This window comes from Grus americana, chromosome Z (genome assembly GCF_028858705.1).
Source record: "Grus americana isolate bGruAme1 chromosome Z, bGruAme1.mat, whole genome shotgun sequence".
Lineage (NCBI taxonomy): Eukaryota > Metazoa > Chordata > Aves > Gruiformes > Gruidae > Grus > Grus americana.
The window spans coordinates 12,547,896-12,571,996 of NC_072891.1; the positions used below are offsets into that span (position 1 = coordinate 12,547,896).

General features: G+C 43.8%; 1 protein-coding gene across 7 annotated transcripts in view; it reads right to left on the bottom strand.

Annotated features, from left to right (window-relative positions):
• The window catches only part of PDZD2 (PDZ domain containing 2), a 208,383-nt gene that overhangs the window by 93,165 nt on the left and 91,117 nt on the right, over positions 1-24,101 (bottom strand). Inside the window, exon 2 of one of the 7 annotated variants that reach the window (XM_054811166.1) lies at positions 8,940-9,011. The exons of the other annotated variants lie outside the window; for them this stretch is intronic. Within the exon in view, the coding sequence (XP_054667141.1) occupies positions 8,940-8,971 (32 nt within the window). The 5' untranslated portion in view covers positions 8,972-9,011. The remainder of the gene's footprint in view (positions 1-8,939; positions 9,012-24,101) is intronic. 7 annotated transcript variants of the gene reach the window in all.

The window sequence follows — 24,101 nt, forward strand, 5'->3', positions numbered from 1 at the left end:
AATGTCTTTTAACCCCTTTCCACCTGCATGCCGGGAGTATTGGCGGCTCAGCTGAACGCAGCTGGGTTAGCTCCATGGAGGAAAACACAGGCGTTCCCACCAACGTCAAACCTTCCCAATTCCCAACACCCTTGAGCAGGATTTAAAAAAAAAAAACAAACCACAAAAAGAAACAAAAAACAAGGGAAAAAAAAAGAAGAAAAAATAAAGACAGACAAGCCCCAAACACAAAGTAGACTTTCCAAATGACTGACAAAAAAATGTAGGCATCAGAGCACAAAATGTGTTGTGATAGCGCAGCACATAATACAATATAAATCAAGCACACACCAGAGCCTTAGCCGGCTTTACGCTTTGCAGAGCCCACAACTTTTGAATTCAATAAAATAATAAGCACCCTGACATTAATGCAGTCATCGATGCTAAATAAAGCCAAGCAGAGTTGTGCTCCTTTGATCAGTCTTTTCTTAAAGGCAGTATAAATAGTATTGCTGCTTTTCCGTATCTTAAGAGGTTTTTACATTCGGAAAGTGTTACAGGGACACACCGGGAAAATTAGTAGTTTCTTTTTCCTTTTGGGGTTTTTTTGTTGTTGTTGTTTTTCAAACCATAGAGAGAAAAGTTAAACAATCAACTCCCAATGATCCAAACAATGTGTTTACATAAGGGTTTACAAAATTAAAAAGCAAGTTACTCCACATTCAGATATTCTGCGCTCCTGCCAAGTTTTCTCAACAGACTAAAGTCCTCGGAGGCACAGACTCGTGCTATAATGTTTCTGTCCAAAGCATTTGAATTTTAAAAGCCAAATACAAAGAAAAAACCCCACAGCCGGCTGCACAGCGGTGATCCCGGGTCTAAAGCAAAGCGCAGGGTTCGGGTTTGCTTGGGTCAATGTTGGTGCTTCCTTGCCAGCAGCACAAAGGCAGCTATCAACTGAACCATTCCTGTACCCTCAGGGATTTTTGCAACCTGTGCCATTACTGGGCCCATGTGAACTCAGCAGCATCCCGCAGGTCCCCGCGGCTGGCGGCCGGGCAGGTCTCCCACGCTCGCCTGGTCCCCCGGCCGTGCTCAGCGCAGCCTCCGCAAACTGCCAGTGGCTCCAGCTACTTCAGAAATACCAACACGCGGCGATGCTGACCGGCTTAGGTCCTCGAGCCACGCCACTCTCTTTCCGCAGGTTTTCACAACCCCCCAGTAATTCAATTAGCATTGGGAAAAAATTTTTGCCTCTCAAAACTAGATGCGCACGTCTATTGCTCAGCCTCGCACATGCTATGCAGTAGTCTGACCCAGCTTTATCTTGTTAAACCTGTTCCTGCCAATTAGTGAAAAACATTTCCTTCTGTAACAATTAATACTTAGAGCCGTTACCCTTCCAGTTCACGATGCTCTACAGGCATCCTTAAATCCTTTATCCCAAGGTACACGTGCTCCTGAAAGAAGCTGTTTTCACGAAGGTCGTGTTTTAAAATCCTACCACAATCAGAAATCAAATTTAATCACAAAATGGAGATGTTTTACAGTTACCATGACTAAACATGTCAGCCCTTATCAGGGAGTATTAGAGTCTCTGACACTGCTTCGTGTTTTGATCCAAGTCAAACACAGGCTACTCAGCCAGAGAGACCCTAAGGAGCACAACAGTGAAAAACTTTCAGACAACTCAATACCATTGATTTCTAGAAAGTCAGGCCCCAAATGATCCCAGATAAATCACACAAAAAGCAAGGAAACAAATCTGGGTTTCCCTGTCTCACCTGAGTGCCCTGCTACTTGGCTAGCACCTTACAGCACACCAAGTTGAATGCACAGGAGCACTGAAAGAGTCTGAAATGAGCATCCAAGTCCCTTCCCAACCCGATGGATTAAGGCAGCATTGGGGGAATATGGAGAGAAGTACGTTATTTCCCCTCATTCTTCAAATGCCTCTGAGTTTCCGTATTCTCCATCTCATTTTCTTGCTTCTCCTCTCCCAGCCATGAGTATCCTGTCCCCAGCACCCACACCAAGGCAGCTTGGCCTCCCCCCCAGCTGCAAAAAAATACCTTCAAGCCTTGACGAGGATGGAAGGAGACACCCTTTTGCATAAAGCGTGAGGGTCCCAAACAGAGTTAATGACCATAAAACCCAACCCACAAAGTGCATATAGTCCCTGGTCTCAGACTGAGCCCGGAGGGGCTACCCTGCTCCGGGGGCTCCTGAGAGCAGCTCCAGACCACGGCAACTCAGCCACCAGTTTAGCTGAGAAAAACTCTCTCGGGAGCAAAATTTCAGAGCTGCACAGCCCTGAGAGCTGCCTGCCATGCCTTTCGGCAGCTTGCTTCACCACGTACTTGTGGGGAACCATCCTTTCACAACGCAAGTCCCAAGAGCTTTCTTCCCCCAAGAGCGACTTTTCCATTGTCAGTCCTCTAACAATGCTTTTTTTTTTCCTATTATTTTTTACAAAAGCTTTATAATCCTCTGCTTTTTCATCTGAGTGGAAACCACTATATGACAGCTTTAAACTTTTCTTTCTTTAAACCCAGCACTCCCTCCTCAGCTATAATCCTCCTATTGGAAAGATCGGTTTGCAAGTCCTTGCCTCCAGGCAGCAACATCACAGCGGCGATTACAGACCCCAAAATCCAATCAACCACCCTCATCTTTTAGCTCAATGGCCATGACTGTAATCGTATGACAATAACAACAAGAAAATTAAGTGACAATTTGCAGTTATAAACTGCTCCCAACCCACGCCATTCCCAGGTTCAGCCTGCTTCATCTGTGGCTCCCGGGTCCTTTGAACTCTGGGGATGGCACATCTGAAAGCACCAAAGTGACTTTGACATCGGTGTCCCATTTTTAAACTCTCCCAGGCACACACGCTTCTGAGACCTTTTGGACTTTTGATCATCCTCCGGCTTCGTCTGGCTTTTCCTCCTCCCTCCAATTTTATCCACAATGGCAAACGTTTAGTAACTACGGGGACACGCTCAAATTCTTGCATTTTTTTTGTGGCATATCACGAACAGCACCTGTATAATTGAAATGGTAGAATTTTAGTTCTAAAAATTAGAACTAATTTTTGCTTTTAATTCTGCAAAATCAGAACTCAAGAATTATGTGTGGAGGAATAAAAAGAGGGCAAGTTACCAGGTGCCTGAATTAAAGACAAGTCGGATTAGCCTTCTCCTCAACGAAAATCAGGGAAGGATATTCAGTGATGATATAGTCAACACATTTTTGAAATGGATGAAAAACACCCTCCCCCCTTTTTTAAAAACTGCAGTGAAGTCAGAGAAACTGTCACCATCCAGAACAAATCAATGACACACCCTGAATTCAGGCAAATCCAAAAGCAGAGCTTTGGTCAGTCTGCCGCAGATGTAGGGAAAAGCTGCAAAGTTCATCTCAGGATCCCGTTAGTCCCAGCTACGCTTCAAGTCTGCCTTTCTCTTGCAGAAAATACAGGAAAAAAAGCCCCTGTGGACTTCCCTGTCTTCTCCCTCCTCCACAGTACAGTCCAGCCCCAGAAATTTTCATTTCTATAACCCAAATAACCCCTCATCAGTGCAGTGTCACTTCAAGGCAGCACCTGGTACAGCTGTGCTGCAGGACAGCAGCAGCCCACATACAGACAGACAAGGCTTTCCCACGTGCCTTCCTCCCTGTATCCTTGAATAACCAGGCACTGGGGCTTCCCTCGGCTGGAGGACCATGGTATCTCGAGGTGTACCCCCAGCCCTCAAAAGCCCTGAAATCACCATAGGTGGGAAGCAAAAACCAATCCCCAGCATCCTATCCCTTCAAGTTATGGTTTGGCAAAGATTGTTTTTGAGCTACTGATTTGCACTGAGGTTTCTCCTCACAGGAAATAATAATAAGGGGAGAGGGAGACAACAGCATTCTTTAAAAAAAAAAAAATCAGGAAAGGAATAGCATGAGATACCGACGCAGTTGTTCGAAAGCTCTCTCCCAATACACATAACACAGGAGCCAACTCTTACTTTAGCAGCACTGCCCATTTGGAACAGCGTCCTGAAAACTGGGGGATTTTTTGGCTTTCTTATTTGTACTTCTCTCCTTGCTCTAAACTCTCATTTTTTTTCCCTTTACTAGACAAGAAGTCTCTGTACTGTTGACCTGACCTCATTCTTAACTATATGGCAGACAGCTGCATCCCTCGTTGAATCTCTTCCAGATGTGATAGCAGACGATACCAGCGCCACTCCCTACACACACCCCCTCTCTAGCAATTTGCTGTGCTAATTAATAATCTGTCTTCAGAACAGACAGTAATCAATGAGACCTAATAAACATACACAAACCCCATACATCACAGCCTTTGTCATATCAGTGTGGCAAAAGGGCTCCTGGTGACACAAGTGGGAGCTGGGAACACTACGATATACAGACCGCAGATACACCTACATTGCAGGCTGAAATGTGCAAGCTGCCTTTGTACACTCCAACCGCAAGCGTATGGACTTGCCCGCGGCATCATTTACTCTGCTTTTCGGGCCACAGTTTTGCAAGAAAGGAAATCTAGTGATAGATCACATAAAATGTGGTTAAAATTGTGTCAACCACATGATGCAAAGGGCTAACTTACTGAAGCACTTGCCAGGTTAATGTCAAAAAAAACGCTGAAGGGTTAGCTATATGCCGAGAGACATACGGCCATGATGTCAGGTATCATCTGTCCTTCCGCACACAGTATGAATCCAGTGTAAATTATGTGCACTGGCTAATCTAACAAAGGTCCATGTCTGATCTGCATTGAATTGGAAGTACAAGGTGATCCAGGCGTGTACAGATCCAGGTCTCCCACAGCCTTAATGTGAGGATTCACACATCTACCAAAGCATTTTCACAGCAGAAATAACAATAATTCCAGATGAGGTCTCTAGATGCTCCAGGAACAACACATGCCAGAGGTTACACGTAACAATCCAACACAAGACAAAGAACCACCGCTGCTCAAAAGTGTGCTCTCCTGACAGCTCTGTCTCTTTCATACAGACATGGAAAAATCCTAACAACGTCGTTTATTCATGGCCTCGGTTTGACCTGCGCAAAGAGCTCGAGTAAGAACTAAGGAATCTGAGTCTTCATTTTCAAGTGTTAGAAAGCAATCCAAATATTGCATGGGTTTTCTTGCACATCTCCGTTTAAGCAGTCTCTTGTGTACAGCTTTGCCCCTCTCACACAGCATATTCAGCTGAAAATGAAACCAGTAAAGAATTATTTTAATCTAGTTCCAAAAGCAGCTTGCATAAGGAGATGTTACAGGTATGGAGAAGGAAACAGTTCAGAAGTCCTTGCTCTTCCCCATTTCTGTACCAGAATTCAAGGTGAACATTCAAATGGGAAGTCATGTGTGTAATTTCTTTACCCCTGAAGTGAAGGATTATTTGTAGTGCCTTCAAATTTTGTTTGGTATATCAAAGTCATTACACATCACCGTGTAAAGTCCCACAGGGCTGCAAGTTCTTCAGTTCAGCTCCTTGTCATCCCCTACACCTACACTCGGCAACTGCAAAACATCCTTCAGGTAAGACGCAATGGCTGATTTAAAAGCTTCCACCATCAAACAAAGGACATGCAATGAATACAGAAGCGAGGAACCGCTTAGTATTGCTGAAGAGATGTTGCCATTTCACTCCTGAAACCTTGAGCTTTTTATTTGATTGTCAAACTAGGTCTAGGCAGCTTCAGTCAAAACATCTTTGTGCTTGTACTCTAAATATCAAGTAGATGTAACTACATCTAACACTTAAAAAACCCTCCCTGTACTTTGAGCTAAAAGTATAATAACAGTGCATCTGACATTTAAATAAAATAACCATTAGCACCAGCATAGAAGTACCAGGTCAAGAAAAGACAGATGAGTACAGAGAAGCAGCATGGGATTGGATTTAATGCCATGTTTACTAGGGATCCGCTGTGTTGAGAAATGCAGAGAACTTCCTCTGGCAGGCTGAGCTCAGTTACAGGATTAAAAATGCAGGCTATGACTAAAAAGGGAGATTTAATTAGCTGGCTTAATTGGACAAGGAGGAAAACCAGCTCCAGTATAAGCTGCATGCTTCGAGAAAGCAGCAGACTAGCAACAGCTAGGACACCTCCAGAGCTGTTAAGGGTTGAAGTGGGTTTTCTATTTCCCATTATAACGTGCAGGTATCTATTCGTTAAACACAGCAACAGAAATGAGCACTGGAATTTTAAAACATGTTACTCAAGATGAATTGGATTAAATTATACCAAACCTACAGATTAGCATGAATTAGCCTCTACTGTCAGCAAGTCCTGATGTCCTGGTTTTGGCTGGGATAGAGTTAATTCTTCTTCCTAGTAGCTGCTTTAGTGCTGTGTTCTGGGTTTAGGATGAGAATAATATGTTGATAAGCAGTGATGTTTTCGTTGTTGCTAGGCAATGTTTACACCAAGTCAAGGACTTTTCAGCTTCTTGTACTGCCCTGCCAGTAAGGAGGCTGGGGTGCACAAGGAGCTGAGAGGGAACACAGCTGGGACAGCTGACCCAAACCAGCCAAAGGGATATTCCATACCATATGACGTCATGCTCCATATATAATTTGGGGGAAGTCGGCCACGGGCTGGACCATGTCTTGGGAACTAGCTGGGCACTGGTAGTCTGCGGGTGGTGAGCAACTGTGCTGTGCATCACTTGTTTTGGTAGTAGTAGTAGTAATAACAATAAATAATTAATAATAAGAACAAAATCTTGCTCTTCTGTCCTATTAAACTGTCTTTATCTCAACCCATGAGTTCTACCTTCTTTTTTTTTTTTCCTGATACTTTCCCCCATCCCACTGGGTGAGGGGAGCGAGCAAATGGCTGTGTGGTTGTTTTAGCTGCTGGCCGGGTTAAACCACAACACCTGGCAACACTCTGACTCACCATCAGTGAACAAGTCCATAAAATTTCAAGTCTTGTTCACAATTATTAACCAAATCACATACACAACTGGCACCGGCAGACACAAACCAATCGTACAAAAATTATCCTCCTCAAAGCAGGCATTATGCCCAACCCTACCACTGACTCATGAAATGCCCTGCAGCAGGTCATTTGATGTCTTTGTGCCTCAATAAAATAAGAATAATACTTTCTCGCCTTCATACTAATTGCCACTTAAGATCTATAGATGAGAAACAGTATGGAAGTGATTACTAATAAATCACATCATGATATTCACAGGCCAAAATTCACTTTGCTCATCACTAAGCAGTGAATAAGAGCAGTCTCCTCTTAAGTTTAATCCAATTTGTTGTGGCTATTTTCACAACAGTCACACTTACTTTCATGGTCATGTAGGGTTTCTGTAATGTCCTTCTTACCAGTGCACACCATTCAAACAAGCTTGTGCCTTGGGTCCCCCATAGGGATGTAATTCACAGCCCAGGCTGCTTCAGGTTTCACCGTTCCCTCCACTGGGAAGCGATATCAGTGCACCCCCCCCCCCCCCACACAGACTCCCTGATGGTGCCGGAGCCAGGAGGAGATGAGAAACAAACAAGTATTTCACCAACAAACTGGGCTCGGCTCTCATTTCTTATTAATCCACATGCTAAACTGGATTACCTAAAGCTCAGTGCATCCTCGTGCACCACACAGGTCACCTGCATTATCCCCATTGTGCCATGGAGAAACCTGTGATGGGATTAAGGTACTGCCCCAGGCCATACAGGAACTCCATGGCAGAGCTGACAGCAGAAGCAGGATTACGACAACCTTAATCAGTGCCACCATGGTGCTGTGCATACATGCTTTTCACTCCTATCCGTGTGCCAGGACCAGGGTGCATGCAAAAGCTCCAACAGGAAGCCAGGGAAGTGATGCAATTAAAAATTACATCGTCCCCAGGGATGTGGTAGAATCCTCATCACTGGAAGGTTCCAAGATGTTATTGGGCAGGGTGCTAGACAATCTCATCTAGGCTCCCTTTCCCATGAAAGGTTGGACCAGATGATCTTTCGAGGTCCCTTCCAACCTGGACTATTCTATGAAAAACCAACCTGGGGGTGTAGCAAGCAGGATTTGTTTTCAATGGCATTGCACGGTTGACCTGTTTGACCATGCATCCACAAGAGCACTGGCAGCAGCACAAGGGTAGTGTGAGAAAGCATAGCCACAACCAAGGGAAAGGGAGAAGAAACATGACATTCCTGTTTCCCTCTGAAAGGGTTCTCTGGAGGATTCAGGAGAAACACCATGTGCTAATCTGTTCCTGAGCTTCTACAGGAAAATAATAAGTGTGCAAACAGGCTTGAATATTGCTTTAATCAAATAAGTGCTCTCCCACTTGTTGTGCTTGCAAAGATGAATCACTGCCTCCTGCAAGCTGTAATTTACTGGGAGGACTTCAACCAGTTCTTTGTGGTAGACATGTGAAACCAATGCCTCCCCACTTAATTGCCTGTTTTCCTTCAAACTCAAACCTGGTTGACTAGTAGGATCTCACAAGGATTACCAAACCCAAAAGACAGATTTAGTAACACGTTACCTGGCTAAGATATCACCCAGTGAAAAACAAGACACCTTTGCAGGAGTTCCTTAAATTCAAAAGCTTTGGTTTGCTCCATATCCTAACTGATCCAAATGACTCAATTCCTAAGAAATAAGATCTTGCCTTTGCCAAGAAAACCTTTATTGACAAAGGTCTCGACACGGGCTGAGGAAGCATGAGTCAGATCAGATGCAACAAAGGAACATCAACAGCTCATTAATAGGATAGCTTCCCTCTCATAAAAAAGCAAAATCTACGCTACAAAATGGAAAACATTTGGATTCAGGCTTTAACAACAACCTCCCATGTAGCTGTCCCTGAGGAAGTGCCCCAACCACAGAGCTACTCCACAGTAAGCCAGGCATGACCTCCTTCAAACATTTTTTTTTTTTTTAATTAAAGAGCGGCCACAAGAGCTCACCTGCACACAGTTCCTCTTGCGCATACGTGCATGACTGGTCGGCACACCCAGAGATCACCTCACCGATCAGACCTGCGGGGAATTAGGTCTAAGAACATGCAGTTCATGAATTACAACAGCAGGTCCAGGCATGAGATCAGCACCGAGCTTCCTGACCCAACCACGAGGGCACTGGTATCGAGCGTGTGCTGCAAAGCAGCTGAGATGCCCTGGAAAACATAGACTGAATCCAGGCTATATGGGTAAGTTATCCTGTAAAGGATGCCTGGTGCTAGGAAAAGGCAGAGCTCCCTGCTGGCAGAGCATACGAGCACTTTTTTGGTGCTTACAACATATTTTGGTGTGACTCTTGCTCAAACTAAGCAGTTTCCACGGGTAGGGGAGCAGGGGACTCAGCACCTCATTTCCTAGATGGTAAAGGAGATCAATCACACTCCCCCAGTTTAATTTCTACATCTCGTTAATCCGCCACGAACAATCAGGTACTGTGATGCTGAGAGCCACACAGACGCATATCTGAGCTGCTTATGGTGTTCGAACTAAGGGAGAACAAAATCCCACTCCATGTAACTAAGCGGTTACATGGTTCAAATGTCATTCAAGAAGGTCTACAGCTTCTTTTTATGCACAAGGTCAGACTAAATGGAAACAACTGCCCTTCAGACCTGATAATCTCTCTTCTTGCATACCCTATAATTTCTATCTGTTTCTTTCTACAATTTTCCTCTGTCTCTGCTACTGGTTCAGACATCAGAAATAATCAGAATATTTAGGACAATTCAGCTGACATCAGCTAATTTATTGTATCCTCCAGGCCAGAGGAACCACTAAGGACTAGAAAATTCAGAGATGTCATTTGTCAAAGGCACTTTGACTATATTTATTGTACTGATACAATGAGCTTATCGGGTGTTTCTCCACAGAGAGGCTATCAATGGAGATCCATTTTCCTGTTACAATACAGTGTCATTTAATGTAAGTATATAGTCTGTGTCACATCATCACATGTTTAATGAAGGAAATTAAGGGCACGAAGGAGAGAGAAGGCATGAATTCTCCAAACACAGCGCTGTCCAGACAGTAGGAAACACTGAAAATACTGTCTCATACATTTGGAGCCGAGCCTTTCTGAATAAATTAGCATTCAGCCAGTGAGGACACATGGAAGGAAACTTTGCAAAGTGCCAAAAACGACTTGTCTGAAAAGAATTCAGTAAATAGATTCCAGTGTCTGACAAGTGTAAGCTGCACCGAATATTATCAGAGACAGCAATAGCTCTTAATCACATGAACTGCTTTTTAAAACGATAGCTCCTACCAGCTGAAGTCCAAGAAAGATCATCTGAAGGGTCCCAACCAGGCAAGACAGGAATGGTCACAGTGACAGATGCTACCAAACCAGAGCATTCAGAAGTCGTTGACTGAACCTTATCAATGTGTTATTTATTTTCACAGACTCGTTCCAGATTGTATTTCTGGCACAAGGGGTAAGATCAAGAGCATTTCTTTCAAGAAATGAAGCTAATGAGGATAATTAACGCAACTCTTAAATATACAAACCATGCAGATAACGAGTCTCATTTGAATTTTGCTTTTCTAGCAAAAAGCAGACAGATTGATCTGACCAGTTTCATGGGACTTTTGCCTTGCCAAGTAAAGACAGATGCTTTCCCTTTAGCTAGGGATCGATAATCAGGCCATCGATCTTCTCCAGTGCTTTGAGGACAATTTAGGCCCTGTTTTGGCTTACTCCTTGACTTCTGCTTCTTCTGCCAAGCAGCTGGCAGCCGGAGGAGAAGCGGAACCCGCATCGCTCTTGCTGCCAGCAGCATCCTCACCATGCACTTGCCCCATGTCCCACAGAAACACAGGTTCCAACCCGTGCACAAGGGAGCAATGCAATGGGACCTTGATCCAAAACTTTGGATTAAGATCGAGTCAGCACTTCAACTATGAGGTCTTTCAGGGCGCAGAACTTCAAAAGATCAGCAGGTACTAGATAACCATACTGTCAATTGCAATGAGGGCAAAAAAACATGAATAATGCAGTATTTAATTTCTTTGAATGGGTGAAAAAAATATCTGGGGAAATAATTTAGTAGTTATGATGAGTAATGGCTGGAATTTCATCAATTTTGGTACAGGCCAACAACCAAATAAATGCTATGTGGATAGGGTCCCTCTCATGGTGCCAACATGCAGCAAGAGAGGAGAGCAGCCAAAAAGTCACAGCACAGATCATATGTCTTTTGGTCCCAATGATTCACCTCAAGTGCAGACTGTTGCTGGAGACACAAGGCAGAGCTCACAGACTACCCTCAGGAGCTATCTACCTAAACCTCCCCTGCATGCACATGCACACACTTACTTTTTTGGAGTGGTTTCTCATGAGTATTTGCTAAGTGGCCCACATCCTCACTACTATGGTGTCTCAAAATTATCTTCTGGCCATCACCCCGGGGAGCTCTCACCAGCCTCCCATCACGGTCACAGAGCTCGTGCCTACCTGCTCCTGGCTGTCCCTGCAATTTCTTCCATCTCTGCAAGTGGCCCACGACATGCAGGTCTTCCACGCCTGGAGGAGAAAGGAGGTGGGGGGAGGCGTGCCTGTATTGCTGCTCATCTCTTCCAGTTAAAGCAATCCATCCCTCTGCAAATGTGAGAGATTTACAGCACCCAGAGGAATCTCACATCCTGCACTGTAAGGCAGAAACCACTCTGAACCCCCTGACCGCCAAGAAGATATCCAAAAGCCTCATCTGCTAACAAATTTTGGCATTTGATGGGAGCCAGCAAATGGCATGCTCCCAAAGCCTCCTTTCTTTGCTCTCAATACTTTTTAAAAATGCATCCATACAGTTAAATTAATATGGATGATATTTTAAACTGGTTTTAAAATGCTTTTACTGCACATGGAAAAAAGAATCAATCATGTGGAATCTCTGACATTTAAAAAGAGATTTTAAACAAAACAATATAGACTGTAATAGTCTTTACTACTCAGACAGTAATTCTGTCCAGAGGTCCCAGTGAGGCAAGTGATCCCTGTCAGGTTCACACCTGGTCATGCACATGGGTCTGATCTTTGCACACAAACCCACAACTGCATCTACAAAGCAGGTTCCTATTCACGCATACCTGCAACAGCATGTGCTGGCAAGAGAGAGAAGGCATGCCAGCACTGAACGCGCTGCTCACACTTAGTAGCTGTCATAGTAGATCTGTAATCACTTAGAAGAGGCCATGTCTTTTCCTCAGTTTACATCCTTAATATCAAAATGGATGGAGAAGAAATTGTTTTGAATGGGGATTCCCAGAGTTGGTTGCCACAGCCTAGGTTTGGGGTCACAACCTCAGATGCTCAGGCTCGAAAGAGCCAAAAACCCAGTCCCTAACCCACTTCCATTCTCAGGGCAGACGGTTGCCCCTTCCATCTTTTCCCTTGCTAAGAGGTAAGAGGACTTGTGTACTTGCAGAGTCTGAACCCACACTCAGCCCTGCCTGAAGGAGCTGGGTTGAGTGGAGGAGCAGACCAAAGCTCAGCATCATCACCAGCCTGGGTACCAGACACCACGGGACCACAGACACCTTCGGGTACGAATAACTCTCGCTCAGCAGCTTTGCCTTGAAAGTCCAGATTGAGTCAGCTGTATTTAAAGACAAGCAGCCTTTATTCATTTTTCTCTCCTCCACCAGTGAGGACACTGACTGGCCCATCCTTGTGGACTTTTTCCATTCCCCTCTTTTCCCAATGTATAAAATGCCTTTCATCATTTTTTCCTCTATGCACTATTCCACCCATTCAAAGTCCTCCTCTCTGCTCCTTTCTTACACGATGCCCAGAGGTTATAAATCTACAGTGCTCTCTCAAAGACTACATTTTCACAAACAACCACATCCCAGTCATTTCCTCTCTGGAGTTCTCTGGCACATCCTGTTTATCCTGTATCTATCTTGTTTGGATTGCAAACTCTTCAGAATAAGGACTTTCTGCATTTTGTGTCCTATACTGCTGGAAACACATGGCTGCCACTACCCAATTCATAGCTTTTAAGGCCAGAAGAGACCACTGTAATTATCTATTCTGACCTTTTGCCTGCCACACAACAAATTTTATCAAGTGACTTCAGCATTAAGCCCCTGATAATCCTTGTGGAGGTATGCTGCTAACAGATGATGATGACCACATCTTTTTCAATTTTGCATTTTCCCAAATTTAGCTGCACATTTAGTGTTTCTCCCCTTCATATTAAAATCCTTCCAATACTTTCTGTAATTAGCCCATGTTCAAATTTTATGAGAAATTCCAAAATACAAATGTACTTTATTTCTATGATGTCTGCAGTAAAACACTTGTCGTTAATTACTACTTATACTTTGCATTTGCCGAGTTTACATTTAATGTACTTGTGCTGAGATAAGATTTGTTCAAGAAAATAGAACTATAATATGAACAATTGACTTACAATCCTGCTTTTAAGAAAGTACGTCTGTAAAAGATTAAGGAACTGAAATGATCTGAGAACAAAGTAAAGGGAGAGAATGAGCTGATGGCATTGTTGGCATGTAAGGTATTTTGGGTTAAAAATGTATATGCAAAAAACCTTTCATACACTCCGAATACCTGTATTAACTTTAATGTACAACATGCTATAAAATGATCATCTTCTGAAGGAAAAAAAAACCAAAAAACCGATTAAATTCCTTTTAGCCAAGTATTAAAAGCATTCTTAAAGCAAACAGACACAAGAAGAATTCTCACAAAAAATCTGGTTTTCATCTGTCCAAAAAATGTACTGGCTTCAGCTAAAAGTCAATCAATCAATACCCAAAGAAAAAAAAAAAGCTCTATCCAGATATAAATATTTTTTAACTACAATCATCTGGCACTGGAGCACCACTGACCTAACCTCACGAGCATCTGTCAGCTGGTGATGGCCACAGTGCCGTCAGGAGAAAACAGCGATTCTTTGCACATTCACTGAGCGGCAATCAGAGAGACTAGAAGCGACCCGCCACAAATCACACAGCAAAAGGCACAGTCTGGAGAGGGGAAAAAAACCAAACAACAAACAAGCCAAAAAAGCCCAAAACAAATGTACAGGGAAACCTTGGAGCCTGCTCTGCCCTGCCCAGGGCACCTGGAGCTCTCGGAGGCCACAAGGTACCAAAAGGCTGCAAGTAAAATACTTGCAATGATTTTACTCCATCACCACTAGGTGGTTATTCACCAAACTCAGATTTCATTATTTTTTCTAAAAAGAATTATATTATCCCACCCATACTTGAAGTCTCTATGAAAATGGCATCGTACAAGGCATTATATAAGAACAACAAAAGTGCTTCCCCAATTTCCTTTTAATTGCCATGACAACTCTGTTTATTTGGATTTAAACATCATCTTGGGATGTTTATAACGCAAACACTGCAATGTAGTGAGGCAGAACAGGAAAGGGAGAGCCAGTGAGACACTCGTTTGCTAACTCCTGTCCAAACCGAGTAATGCAAAAACCCACAGTCAACAGTTGTAATGAAAAAATACAGGGGGATTAAGAATCAAACCAAAGCAAACATTTCTTGCCATTTGCTTTTTTTTAACGGGGGTTGCAATCCAGCAGCTCAGAAACCAGGGAGAGCTCTACCAACCTGCCCAGCTGCATCTCCGCATCCCCACCTGCCTTCAAAAGCGGGATTTTAATTTGTGTCATCACTCGCTCTGCACGTGGGCTTCCAGGGCTTGCTGAAGGCACACTGATTAACTGAAGATCTACTGCACTTACGGTAACCATTGTGTTTCCAATTGCGCTCATAAATATAAATTATTAAACAGCTCCACAGGACACTGGAGGTACTTGCAGCGTATTAAATCCCCCATTTCCCTGTGAGGTTAGGCTAAAACGATATAAGCAACACTCAGACCACTGTGAAACTCTGCAGCAGCATCTAACACTTACTACCTGAACCAGCAGGAGCTCAGGATTCTGCATTTATGGGTTGTGTTATATGCTGGATAGACAGGCACCCCACAGCAGCAGCACCACCTTGTAATTTCACAAAACGTCTAAAAGTGCACAAAGACTCAGTGCTCCCGTTGTCATCCCATGCCAATGGAGTTTGTTGGATCTTGAGCGAGTGGACAAGCACGTTCGTGCCACCCCATCACACCTTCACTCAACCTCACCAGGCTGATGCTAAGCCGCATCACCACATTTCCCAAACCCAACACAGATGCAAGTGCAGGATCTCAAACCCAGCAGAGGAGGCAGAACTGCCAACTTACACCGGATTTAAGATTCGGCAATGAAGAAAGAAAAAAAAAAAAAAAAGAAAAAAGTAGTCTAATTTACAGTCCTGCCATAGTTAAGATGAAGAACTGAGCAATTGTTTTCAGACACAATAGGCAATTGTTGAAAGAAATGAAGAGAAGAAGATCCTGCAGCCCATCTCCGAGACTACCCAGCAGCTTGAAAAATAGTCTGTGGCTTCATCCATCAGGAATTTCTACCACCCAACTGGCAACAACGTGACCCCAGTGGGCGGACACGGTGACTGGGACTGATGCCTCCGTTTTCTGGGAATTGAACAGCTTCACCCCTCTAAAAACTGACCGATTTACCTGCGCGTTTTCCAAAATTACCATTACAAGGCGATTGCTTTCAGTTAAACACTCCACAGGCAAAGACAGTTTTGCTCTGTTTTGTTTTCTCCAGAGTGGCACAGAGAAATGGTGGAGCAAAGATTAGCTAATTAGCTAATTGCCCCCCGGCAGGCTGCTTGCTCCCGCACCAGGGGCTGGCTACTACTCCAGCTTCAACTTCTCCAAGTTTTTGATGCAGGATGTCTGCCCTGCCTACACTGGTGATTTTTACTGCCTTGGAAGAGCTGAAGAACTATTTTGTGAGCACCGCTGGGGAATATGGCAGAGGTACCCTGGGGTCCAGTCTGCAGTGAGCACACTCTCATACAGCCTCTGTATTAGGAAGGATTAAGACATGCAGAGTTTAGGTGCCTCCATATAAACCCCATAGATGCTATCCCACCCACCCCCCCAAAAAAAAGAGTCTTTTCAAGGGACCCTCCTTGAAAAGAAAGGACTCCGCATAATCTCCATACAAGCCAACAAACATGGGAAGCCCCAAACCTGCAATTAAAGCAGCCCGTGGGGACAGAGAGCCACCATTACTCCAGGTAGACCAGAAACCACAGAAGAGCTCCATCACAGTCCCACAGCGTACCTATGGGCACGACATCCATCGTCACAACTGCTACGTCTTGCTTGCTTAACTGCCCACACAGAACCAGTTTTGTTAGGATTTCATGGAGAGAGGAGTCATACAGGCCAAAGGCAAATGTCTAAAAACAGCAGCAGGGTGGGGATTATTTTTATTATTTTGGACCGCAGCCTTTTTGACACTCACACACAAAAAGTTTCTCTCAGAAAGCAATATGCTTAAAAGGGTCTGCACTACTAACGTAACATCTATAGGTGCATAAAAAATATCATTAACTTCCAAAGGGACTTTTTGGGGACTGGTCAGGCTTGGACTTACCAATAAATCACAGCAGTCCTTTCTAGGAAAGAAACCACCTCTAGCTGCATGTGTGAAACAAATGCATAAAGTTTAGACCTTCTTGGAAAACCACGTCTCCAATGAACCACCCTCAAAATTTTGAACACCGTGTATTTCATTCTAGTACCATCTCTGCAGAATGCAGTTAGTTAATGTCACATTTAACCCTCTGTGCCAACATTTGTATAGTTTCTGTAGCCGTGCTGGAATCTGCACATAAGGTGATCTGGCTCAGCGCTCGCGGTGCTCCCGGGATCAATTACCATTTTATACATCAGTGTTTCATTACTGAGCCGTGAATGTCCTCCAGCCAATCATAACCTCAGCTCTGCGCTTCAAGAGTCTTAATCTTTGAAAATTAGGTATTTGGCAAGATTTACTGCAAGAAAGGAAAATTGCCCGACTCGTACTGTTTTGAATACATCCAGCTTCCATTCACAAATACTGCCATTGCAGTGGCCACTAGACGTTTTCAGTGATGTGATTAAAGAGTGATGGTAATTGCGCAGTGGAAATGCGCTCTCATCTGTCACTTCTCTTGGAAAATAATGAGCTCTCTTCCTCATTACGTTCACTGCAATATATCTTCAGAAAAGTCTTATAGAGATTAATGCTCAATTGCTGTAAATGAGCTTAGCTTTATTTATTCTAGGAGAGGATCTGGCCCCAAAGTCCCAATAAGCCATTGCTCCACTATCCTTATTAAAGGAAAATCCTATACAGGAGCTAAGACAGAACTTTGGCCCTGTGTCTCACCCGTAAATTCAGCGATAGAGATTTGGCATGCTTTATATCAACAAGCCATGCCTAAGTGTGTACTTTAAATGAGGCTAAGATACAAGACAGCAAACACTATAAATCTCAGCACGATAAGACAAATTCAATGTTTCCGCTGCTCATCTTCAGTTTTGCCGCCTCTTCCTCATGTGCTGCAACGCAACCATTAACATCACCCAAGCTTAGACTAACGACATGGGAAACTCATTTGCGGCAATGTAAATATTTGAAATATTTGATTCTTGAGCAGCAGCTCTGTAGTGGAGACTCTGGGGAACAGAGGCATCGCATGTGCAGAGAGACGTCCTGGGTCCCCGCGGGACTGGAGGCACTGGGGAAGGGAACCATGTCAGGAGGAGGAAGACCTTGGGGAGAAAGCAAGTGTGCTCTTAAAAACCACTGCAATTTCAGTCATCTGTTTTGAAACTGCAAGTGCTGTAAAGTGACAACACGTGAGCCACAACAACATGTTAGAAAGTTTGTTTTAAGTCACAGGGTCAAAATAAAAATCCATTATAACTCTGTTTAACACTCCCGGGCTGGTATGCAACTATGCAACCCATGCAATGCCACAGCTGTAGTAGCGAGGTCTTGAAAATCGGCTCCAATAGATAGGAGAAAGCACCAGAACCAAAAATGGGGACAGTGCCAGAGGTCTCACGCAGACTGGTGCAATCATCCCCACCCAGCCTTTCCTCTTCCCATCACCATTTACACCCCAGCTGCATCCAGGAGGCAGAACAAAAACTGGCTCGCTGCTTGGGAAGGATTTTTTGCACAAGCTTCATGGTTCAGCAGATCTAAGGCTGCAACTCTAAGCCTCTTATGCTGGCCACCCAAAGTACAAGCGTTCCCTTAAATAACCCTTGCTGAGAAGTGGGGCTTTCCACGCTGTTGTGGAAAGTAATTGGACCTCAAGCAGAAAAATTTTTTAACTAAGTGACAAAACCCCTCTACCATGTGACTTAAATGGATCAGCTTCTACAGATGTAAGAGCCATTAAAATAAAAAAGAAAACTGTACACTGAAAGACTGATACACAAATGGCTAAATAGTAATTACCCAATAATATGGCTTTTTCATGACTTCAACAGAGACTCTGTGAACTAAGGTTGGCATCCCGATAAGCAAAGATGTGCAGATCAGCAGCAGGGAGCAGATGCCAGGCATTTAAAAAAAAAAAAAAAAATTAAAATCGTACCTTTAGGTGATACTTTAACAGAAAAACATCAGTTGAATGCATACTCCTCCTCCACACATTAATACAAGGACAAAACTCTAACGCGTCTCTTGTACGCACACACAGACCAAACTGTCACGTGGATTTTTGTCGTTGGACAGCAAATGCTGTTGGTTTTGAAACCAGCGTAGTCTGGAGTCTCGTTGCCTCAGCTGAACGTCTCACAGATGCCACCGAGTTTCTAATCCCCCACCAAGCCATGAGGAATGGCTTATTTGCTCATCTTACCTGCTAGAATTCTCCAGGTGAGCTTTAAAGCTACTGAACAAAGGAAACATAGCAGCTGAGTGGATTTGGAGTACTTTACCTTCCTCACACACTGATTTTTCTGAGTATCATGCTAGAGTACAGCCTTCTCTCTCTGACACACGTATGTTCATGAAACTTAAAAAGCTAATGCCCTAGATCTGTTCCGTTCTCCATTAATAATTCAGATTATTGGCCATTTTAAGCATATACAATGTGTGCTTCAAAATTCAGCCTATACACACACACACAATGACCCACGTGGTATATTTGCTGGTTTTAAAAAGGGTTGCACTTCTTGCTCAAAGCTCTAGGAGACCATGGTACTCCCCTGCCAACTGGAACTGGGCTTGGGCGAGGCCCACAGAGATGATCTAGTCTGGTCTTCTGGCACTAGCCATAGAGGAGAACACAGATGAAGGTTTTCAAGACCATTTCTGCCAGATAACACACTCAGATAAGCGAGACGGTGACAATATTATTTCAGTAATGCCTTCAATGCTTGCAGCTGACAGCATTGATAATTTTCAGCTCTGGTCATTCCTACAGCTAAGAGCATAAATTAAAAATGTCATCCTCACTTTACATTCAAATCATCAGTTTCATGTATCTATAATTTTTCTCTAATTTTCTTTCTTTTTTTTTTTAAGATGAACAAAAACGTTCTCCAGGAACTGTTAAGTATTGATAATAACAGACCAGAATACAAAGCCATTTTTCACTGTCCAAGAAGAAATAGTTAACATTATGGCTCTGACACATGTCTGCTCGTTGCCAACCCCCTGGACAAGCAGTGCTTGCCTGCGTGTGGATCACCCACCAGCCCAGCTCCACGATCCATCCTGTTTACTGTTTAGGACAGATGTTAGAGCCAAACCAAGCTCCACCTCCCAAAAGCCAGAAGAGCAGCTTGTGCAGATGTTGAAATCCTGGTGAGAAAGACAAACTATAAACAGATTTCCTAAAAGATTTGCCTTGGGACAATCTTATCTAGCAATTCCGCTAATTCCCTTGATAGGGAAAGTAGGGGAGTGCAAATGAAATCTACAGACTTAGATAGCTGGGAAAGTCTGTCAACTCAGAGGACGGGCAGTTGTTTATTCAGAACATTTGAGGACTAAAACAACTGACAGGAGGTACAGCTTGTAGTAAAGTGAAGCACAGTCATGCACTTTGGGATTAAAGAAATATGTTCTGCAGCTTGGGAGCTCAACAATTGGAAGTGACATAGAAAGAGAAAGACTTCGGTGGTTTAGCAGCTCATGGCAAGAGTGTAAAAAAGCCAGATGTTGCCTGAGGTCTCAGTGAGGAATGGGAAAATACACAAGACACCAGTAAGGTTTCAGCTGGAACAATGTGCAATTTCAGGTTACTGAGTTCAAGAAAGGTTAAGTGAAAACTGGAATAGTGCAAGAAAAGGTCAGCAGGATGACCTCTCTCATGAGACAAAAAGATGTTGGCTTTGCTACTGGAGCAAAACGAAAGCTCTCTTTGGAGGGGAAAAGGAAACATAAAGCAGTATGAACCAGCCATAAAGAGGTTTATGCTGGACCTTGAAAAGAGGCTTGTATCCACCATCAAGCAGAGCTTGCCAAAATAAAAAATTAGGCAGGAGGCTGATTGTTCAGTGCACAAAAATCTAGAGCATGGTTGCCTGAGATAGCCCAAAACAAAGGCAACCATGTGAGACATCCAAAGCTGGTAACACACCTCCTCACCATATACAGCTCAATGAGCCCACCAACCAAGATGCAAGACCTGCACCACTACCCTAGAACCTCCCAGACCTTCCCTCACCTGCCACCAGGTTTTGTGCTGTCACCAGAGGGACATGACGTTTAAATGCATGGGAAGCCCAGACACGCTACTGGCACACAGTAAAAGCTACTTCGGATACAGATAGGCCTCACGAGTCACTATACAGTGAAAAGGGGATGACTTTTCCCCAGAAAACTTGAGGTTATGCCCAAAACAAGTCCAAGGAAGATGATGAAGTGAGGCTGGAGAAGAGCACAGAAGTTTTCTTGAAATTACTGTGAGTAGAAAAGAAACACTTCTAAAGGAAAGGAGAAGGTTGGTGCTTTGGAGGGAAGAGACTGAGATAGTTACGGCTGAAGGCTTTAAAAACCATCACTGTGATAGCAAGCAATTCACTATCATGGCTGAATTCCCCTACTATTCCTCCACATTGCCCAATAAAATTAACAGTGCAGGCAGGTTCAAACAAGGGCAGTTTACAATCTTGCTACTCCAAATTAATCTCTGTTTCAAAGGAAAAACATGAAGTTAAAAAGGGGATGGGGGGAGACAAGGAAAACATAGAGGCTAATTAATGTCAATCACTATAAAAACCCATGACTGATGCTTTTGACATGACCCTTCGAGACAGTGTTTCTGCAGACAGTCGAGCGAGCGTGAGACGAGTGCAGGAGTGCCGCATCGGAAGTGAGATGAGGCAGAGGGTGCCTGGAAATACAACACAAAACCATCCTGCTCAGATATTTATATACAAATACCTTTTCCAGATGTTGCAGTAGAGATGTATAGATCTTTATGCCTTCTGTACCATCTGAACAGCAAAGTTTTAAAATGCCTGCGTAGCAGGACAAATAGAAACTAGACTCCAAATGACTTCCATGCACAACTGCTACTACTACAGTGTATGTGCAAGGAAGGAAGACTACCCCTATGTGTTTTTCTTCTGTGAATCCACCATCCCACTGCCACCTTAGATTTAGAAAAGCCACAAACAGCACTACTAGTTTGTTCTGGGTTATTTTTTTTCCCCACCAATTATTTTGCCCACAGAGGAGCTTCATGTGTACATTTTGTGTGGTTGCTGTACTCCACTCAAGCTTCAAACCTTACGACAAAATGTACAGTATTTTTAGGTCACTAGGTAAGACTTTAACTTTCTAGCCTTAAGAATAAAAGGAGTCATTAGTCAAAAGTTTATAGAAACAGAAATTATCAGTTTCCCTCTATTCCCTGACCACAATCTGTTGCTTTCACTTTGCTGCAACTTTGGGACTAGTACACCCGACATCCCACTCATTAGGCAGAATTCAGAAAGTCTTCATGGCAACACCAAAGACAACAATTTCCTACTCTTAACTAAGCACTGGCAGGAAGCTTTGCTAAGCAATGGGATTGCAGAGTTGAAACTGCTTTTATATAATAGCTTTTGAGATCTGAATTAAATTATCAGCAGTTCTATCAAGTGTCCTTAAAACTACCAGGACGCGGCCCCACATCCCCCAAGTGCTCTCTCGCGATTCACCTGCAACACAAACAACTGCCTTTGGCCGTCTTCATGTTTGTTTTTAAAGGGCAGCTGGGCTCATGGAAGACAATATAAAACATATTTTCCTCCATTCCTCCAGGAGTGCCCTGGCTGCTCAAGCCAGCTGCTGCACTTTGCAGGCAGCTGGACTCTCTTAAATTTTAGTTTTAATGGCAAAAATAACTTTTCAGCCATCAACTAGATTCCAGTTCAGCTTTCTGCATCCCCAACAGCTGTTTCCGGAAGGCTGCTCAAGTACCACAGCTGAGTGGCGGCTTCTTTAGAAGTTTCTCCCCTGGAGGATAACTTCAGAAACCATCTTGGCCGATCTACACTTCTGCTTTAGAAGCTGCACTGAAGGACCTTCATGGTTTTTAAGTGAAAGTAACACTTTAAAAGGATTGCAGCTGCTGGACTTGAGAAGACATGAGGCACTGTATGCCTTTATCCAAACTTTAACACAGAGCCTAAAGCTAGGGGAGAACAGCCACATTCCTGCAGACTGGTGTAAATCACAAATAATTTCACTTAAGTCCAGCTGGAGACAGCAGCCTGAAGAGAGCTTTCCCTTTGAAGCCCCATAACTTCCGAGCTCCCGTGAAAGAGCCCAGTGACACCTCAAGCAGCCAGAAGATGCTGCTGCATGGACACACACGTGCTTTCTCTACAAGACACAACCTACCTACCTCAGCTCACTTCCCCTTCCAGCAGACACTTTGCGGAGTTTTTCTGTTGCTGCTTCTCACAGACATGTCCACCTCCCAAGAGAAGCATCCCATTCCCAAGCCCTTTCTCACTCTTTCCTCCCTACTCTGCTATTCAGACACCAGCACAGCGAATTCGACAAGGCTGCACAGTTTTAAGTCTTCAAGACCTCTTGCATCACTGTTGGGTCTTGTTAGGCAGGTGGTACCTGGTGGTTCCTACCAAAACCATTTTACTTTTTTCACCCTTGTTTCATGAACTACATAAAAAAGATGAGGTAACTTCACACAGACAGCATTTCTACATCCTTCACAGACTTCTTCCCAGGAGATCTACAAGAAATAACTTCCCTTTGCTGAAGAAAGCAACTTTCCCCAATTTCTTATCAGTTGGCTCATCATCAACCAAGCAATGGAGAGTTTACACCGGAGATGCCACTTAGTTAACAAACAAATCCATTCTGTACTCAAATCCAGAAAGGCATGAGTATCAGCTCAGCAAATCACACTTATCCCTAGGTCACTGGTCAAGACTCATGGAATCAAGAAGTCACTTTCAATAAATATTTTCACATTAAAGAATCTGGGAAAGAGCCAGAAACTTCAGCCAATCCGACGAATATCCAGTGCAAGCCAAGCAGTCCCCTATGCTTATCCTGTCTCTGGAAGCTGGCCTCTTAGCAAGTCATTTACATCTCACGCTCATTCATATTTTAAACAGCTCTTTTAAAAGCTGTTTCCTACATGTCAGTGTGTTTAAGGATCTCCATAGCTTTTTGCTTTGGCTGCTGCATCCTCCTCCTCCCCTCTGCTCTTTCAGCTTTGACCTAGAAGAGCTTAAGAGCTATAACTGGATCAGCCCACATCGCAAAACATCCTGTCCCCAAAAGAGGAAGGTCAGTGTTGAAAGACATAGGACAAAGATCTTTTGCCTGGTATCGTTACTCCCTCCTCGATCTGCGAGATCATCTGTGAACAACCCACCAAGGTATTCTTGACCATCCTGGATTACGGACAAGAACTTGAAAATGTGTTTCCTTCCTGTTCAGTAGGGTGAGATTCCTGCTTCTCTCTGCAACTCCTTTGTCAGCAACATCGACGCTGCCCCGCTGCTCTCCCGGCTCACCAGCAGCTGCAGGGATTTACAGATACATTCCCCATCTATTTTGTACATACTCACAGTAGTACTTGGAAGCCACGCCACAGTTTCTTGAGACAAAAGGTCAAATTCTGCAAGTTACTACAAATCTTCAGCTCCAGCAGAATTCATCTGGAGCCAAGAGCTTCTCCATGCTGTAGAAAGTGCTTGAGATGCTGAGGTACAAACCAAGTGAACTATGC